Consider the following 5418-nt stretch of genomic DNA (forward strand, 5'->3'; position numbering starts at 1 on the left):
TGTCTGGGTCAAAGTCCTCGAGTGCCATTTGGATGTTCTGGATTTGAGACTCGTAGAGACTTAAGTCGACTGATCCGCTTTCACCATGGCCAATGTATCTCTTGAGTCCTTTTTGTTTCTTGAAATTTCGAAGCCAGCCATTCGAAAAGCTAATCGGCTTTGGCAGATGCTCGGGACGGAAGTAACTCTTCATGAGGATCCATATTACTACAGCAGTCCCTTTCAGGCGACAATCAGACACGTTGATGCCTGTCAAAATATATGGATTAGGAGTATGCTTAAGAAGCGAGCAACTGAGGATCAGAAATTGACTTCCGTACCCAAAGACTCCTGCAGTTTATACCAGGTATAGAGGACCTCTTCGGCAATCTCCATTGATCTCCGCTTGGTGTGTGCAATTGCTTTTGTTGCCGAAAGCGGCCGCGTCGTCATTGCTTGATGAATTTTGCCTTCCTCCTTGAGTATGTGGGCGGCTGTGCGGGGATGCATGCCCAACATTCTTGATATGGCGCCATGGGGTTCAAATGGGTTATGCTGTTGCTCTGCACGATACTTTGAGAGGAATTGACTCTTATCGTAAAGAGTGTACTCCTCCGAGGTTTGTGTGATTTGGAAGCGGAGGTCCCAGAGCCAGCACGTTTGGTGTTTACTGGACTGGGAGCTGGGGCTGTGTGAACAGAGCGCGTTGTTTTGGGCATGGTAGAAGGATGGGCTCGGGAAGTGAAAGTGCGTGTGAATAAATATTTACTCAGTTCAATTGGACTGAATACGTGACTGCTCCTCCAATTTAAGTCGCAAAATAGGACTTAAATTGGAGGTCGACTGTACAATAAAGCAAAAGTATAATGCGTGGTCCGGGAATCGAACCCGGGTCTACCGCGTGGCAGGCGGTAATTATACCACTAAACCAACCACGCTTTTTCTCGTTAAATGTCGCAGTCTAGAAGTATTATTATTCTGTGTATATTTCTCTCCCTATCTGCACGTTATTCCCTATTTGCATATTTTCTATATATGCAATGTCGAGGCCCGATGGCTCAGTTAGCATACTGGTCAGGGCACCTCCCTTGTAACGCGAAGGGACCAGGTTCGAGCCCTGGTTAAAGCACAGTAATATGTGCTACGCATAGAAATTTATTTGGAGCATGAGTTGGGCGTACTACCCCACTTCAGTTATGTGGGTTTCCTTTCCCCGGCGACCCCCACATTGAGTGGCACTACCCCATGTAATCGTTGTGGGTTTCCTTTCCCCTTCCTTAACGCTCGACAAAATGCTCAGAATAAATTTCGCCCTTGCGCTAGCCTCCGGACTTCGAGAGGCGCTGGTTCAGAACTTCCCAGCTATACACCAGGGTGTACAAGTTATTCCACTGCACTGGCAGCATGCGTCTTAGCTACCCCTGCCGGGGTTACAGGTATAAGTTCAAAAGTGAGTAGGCCCACTTTATAATAGGCTAATCTGAGCTCACATCCAGTGACCTCAGGTGGAGGAAAGACGGGACGAGGAGGAGGAGGAAATGTTACAATAGTAGAGGATTCGGCTCGCAAGCCAGTAGAACGGATTCCGTGCTCTCAAGAAACCAAGACCATCTCCCAGATGTACAGGTTACAATTGGAGAGATGGTCTTGGCAGATTAGCAGGTGAGGAGCCTGCCAGCTAGCCGAGCGGATCGCAGGAGAAAGACCTCGGGACGCTTAGGGAGGTTACAGTGAAGTTGTTGGAGATGGTGCGACTGCCACACTAGAAGATTTAGGGCCAGATAGACACAAGTCTCAGATTTTTTTTTTTTTTTTTTATAACAACTTGTCTCTCGAGTCAATTGACTCTGCGAATCTATCAGACTAACTAGCAAAGATCTACTATCGCTGTCCTCACCACCAAAGCGGAACCGATCCACAGTCGCCAAAAGACAGGTCACATTCCCCGGGCCTGCCCCTAGGGCCTGCGCAACAATTGCCACACCTCATCAGTGTGTTAAAAGCTGAAAACACCTTGTTATAAGAAGGGTATCTTCCCCATCCCCTCCATGGTTGTCAACCGCCTCCTCCCTTGCAGGCAATCCAGCAGCGTCCGATCCGCTGCGTCTGGGTCAAGCACGGGGCCAGGGCAGCTCCCGTTTACATGGTCAGCGAGTAATGCACCACACGGACATTGGTCATCGTCGCTAATATATCCATACCCATCACTCCAGTCCCCTCTCGGTCCCTTGTATGGAGTTCGTTTCATCTTGGCTGTGATCCCCCATTCTCGCTCTCGAGCAATGGTGGCCTTGCAGCGTGGTTTCCAGATCAGCTCCGTAGCTTTCTCCTCAATAAAGCCGACGAACTTGTGAATGACCTGGCGCGCAATCGACGATGGCGAGGTAAATAGACTGCCCCACTCCTTGATAAGGCTTACGGGTGTGATGCCACGGCATAAATCGCTGATGCTCCAGGTCAGATCCGGAGAGCGGTCATGATACTCGTCGCCTTTGAGCATTGATCGGGTCCCGGCGATACAGGATAGACCTCGGATGTGGGTCTCGTTGTTAGGACAAACCCATCGAATGGGTTTCGGTGCAGCAGCGGCGGCTCCAGCGCGGATCCTATCACGCTCTTGCTGCTTCTTGCTGTTCTTGTTGTATGCGGTCGTTGCAGCTCGTCCCCACTTATCAATCTGCTGTAGCCCTTCGCGCCAGATCGCCTTGTGGACATCTCTAGTAGCACTGCACGTCCACAGGTGATGGTTGTCTTCGTCCTGAACATCGCAGACGCAGCAGACACGGTCAGGATATAGACTCGGGTGGCGAGCCTTCATGGTATTCAGGGTAGGCAGCATACCATGCAGCTTCTTAATATGATGTGTCCTCTGGGACGTATCAGCAGCACTGCTGAAGAACGTGTGCACAGAGCGCTTGTCGTGGACATGGGCAAGGGTGGACCGCCACTCCACGTCGGCAAGATCTGGTATCGCTCTCTTGACACGACGTTGGGTTGTCCAGGCCTGATGACGCCTGAATAGACACAAGTCTCAGAGACTATTCACTAGGAAACCAGCACTGATTGTTCTCTCTCGGAGGCCATGTTGAATAAAAAAAAAAAAAAATTCTATATATGCAATGTCGAGGCCCGATGGCTCAGTTAGCATACTGGTCAGGGCACCTCCCTTGTAACGCGAAGGGACCAGGTTCGAGCCCTGGTTAAAGCACAGTAATATGTGCTACGCATAGAAATCTATTTGGAGCATGAGTCGGGCGTACTACCCCACTTCAGTTATGTGGGTTTCCTTTCCCCGGCGACCCCCACATTGAGTAAGGCGGGCGAGCCTGTGTGGTACAGTAGTATCACGCGAAGCTTCCAGAGAATAGTGCTGTGGATCCTAGTTTCGGATCCAGCTTGGTGCGTGTCGTATATTTGGGTCGTCAGTCCGCTAGAACGACACTTCTTAATAAAACAAGTAGACCAGAGCAATACCGAATCACTTCAGCTCAGCCTTAAAAGACTGAGCTGGACGGGGCCGGTTCTGATCCCTCTCTTTGTCCCAATTATATCTTGTGAGCCCAAAACATAACAGTTTTTTAATTGAGTTTGAGAAGAGAGGATCAAAACACGAATCCATTGTTGAAACAAGAAGATTCGAAGAGAAACACAACCAAGCCAGAAGACCTGCACGGTTGGAGCATATTACTGATTGCCGTCGGTATTATTGCCATAGAACAGATCAAGCGTACACGACGTGCCAGTGATCATCAGTGTTCATCATATCCGTTATTTAATAAAACGTATCGTTATCAGTAATCCGACGGAGCATTGATTCTAATCCGTTTTTATACATCCATCATCCATTGATTGTGTATCCATCACGCACAGACAGTGCAGAAGATGAGCGATTCAGGTGCAAGTAGCAGCGAGAATACGCAGGGGACGGGAACCAGGGCACCTTTAGTCGAAGGCGCGATGCAGAACCTGAACCTCAACGGATCGGCGTCCAACGGCGAAGACAACACCATGGAGGTCGACGATGACGCTTCGACGATGACGTTCGAGGGAATGACGGAGATCTGTCGGACAACATCAGAGTCCTTGAAAACCCTGACCCAAACGATGGGCCAACAATACCTCATACAGTCGAAACCCAATGCAACTCCCGAGTCTGTCGCTCTGTTCAAGAAGACGGCTGCGGAGGTGGAGAAGGCGAAGACTGAATTGAAGATGTGGTCCAGCATGTTGGAAAACATGCAGTTGTCAGGAAGGATCGAGTATGAATGCGAAAGGAGAGTCGAATCCCAGAGCAGTCTGTCCAGAGAGGTCAAAAGGTCCGGAGATGACGATTCCGTGTCTCTTGCTCCCGAATGTCCACGATTCCACAGGCCAGTGGAATTGCCGCACACGTTGCCAAAGCTGGGCGCTAAGGTAACAGGTCCTCTGATCACTAATGTCCGAGAGTTTTTGTTCAAATTCAAAAGCCATGGTGAGACGAGCAAAGGGCTCAAGAAGTTCAACCTACTGTGTATGCGAATGTTGAAGTTGGCGAACATGGATGAAAAAGTTGACACTGCATTCGAAGCGGCAATCCGAGCGAAGCCTGACGCAAGCTGGGATTGGACACTGTGCGAGGAGACGTTTGTCAACTGTGCGTTGACACCCATGGAGAAGTCGATTGAGGTGGAGAATTTTGCCAGAGAAGGCAAAGAGAAGGGCGAGGCTTACGATGAGTACTCGCTACGACTCCGGAGAACCGCCGACGTCTACAAGATCCATGAATTGCCGAAGTGTGCTGATGTCACGCAGACATTGCGCATGTCGGTGCCGTCGATGGCGCTGACAATGATGACGGTCGCCTACAAGCTGGACCTAGTCATGGATCGAATTGGGATGGAAAAACCCGATGACACCACACTGGACTTTTTCATCAAGTCTATGTCTTTCATGCATGGACCCGATGATTCTGCACAGTGGAAGGCGATGATCGAAGCTGGGAAGAAGGCGAGGCTGTTGAAAGAGACCAGACAGCAGGATGCGCGAGACGCAGCATCGAAGATTGGTCAGAAGAAGGGAACTTCTAATGGCAATGGCACCGCTGTAAAGCAAGAGCATGCTGCAGTGGAGGGAGCACCCAGTCAGGTCAGCCACAGAGGTGGATTCCGTGGAGGACACTATGGAGGAGCCTTTGGTGGCAGGGGAGGAGCCTTTGGTGGCAGGGGAGGATTCCGATTCCGTGGTCGTGGCAACCATGGGAAATCACCCTACCCGAGTCCAGCTACCCAGTCAGGTAAGCAGGAGTATGTTGAGAAAGCAGAGTATGAAGGAGAGGACACCGAATTCAGAATTGCAGAAAAGACGCCCATCAATAACACTGTGTCTGTCTCATCGAAACAGGTGCCCAGCAGCAGGGTCGATAGAGAGTCTCGTCAAGACATGCTCAATCGGATCCATGCA

At 50.2% G+C, this 5418-nt stretch overlaps 1 protein-coding gene, 1 non-coding gene and 2 pseudogenes across 4 annotated transcripts; 3 read left to right on the forward strand and 1 right to left on the reverse strand.

Moving 5' to 3' along the window:
* Window positions 1-846: 846 nt before the first annotated feature.
* BC939DRAFT_t199 lies at window positions 847-917 on the reverse strand. The gene has a single exon. It is a non-coding gene; the product is annotated as a tRNA-Gly (tRNA).
* Window positions 918-1035: 118 nt separating this feature from the next.
* Window positions 1036-1108, forward strand: BC939DRAFT_t197 (annotated as a pseudogene). The gene has a single exon. The product of its transcript is annotated as a tRNA-OTHER (tRNA).
* A 2006-nt stretch (window positions 1109-3114) lies between these two features.
* BC939DRAFT_t198 lies at window positions 3115-3187 on the forward strand (annotated as a pseudogene). The gene has a single exon. The product of its transcript is annotated as a tRNA-OTHER (tRNA).
* Window positions 3188-3861: 674 nt separating this feature from the next.
* Window positions 3862-5381, forward strand: BC939DRAFT_508834 (uncharacterized protein; the record flags this gene model as incomplete). Its single annotated transcript, XM_051561049.1, has 2 exons — window positions 3862-5251; window positions 5359-5381. The coding sequence occupies 2 exons, from the start codon at window positions 3862-3864 to the stop codon at window positions 5379-5381; spliced, it is 1413 nt and encodes a 470-aa protein (XP_051405973.1).
* Between the last annotated feature and the right edge of the window lie 37 nt (window positions 5382-5418).

This window comes from Gamsiella multidivaricata (genome assembly GCF_025024155.1).
Source record: "Gamsiella multidivaricata strain RSA 2152 chromosome Unknown BC939scaffold_158, whole genome shotgun sequence".
Classification (NCBI taxonomy): Eukaryota; Fungi; Mortierellomycota; class Mortierellomycetes; order Mortierellales; family Mortierellaceae; genus Gamsiella; species Gamsiella multidivaricata.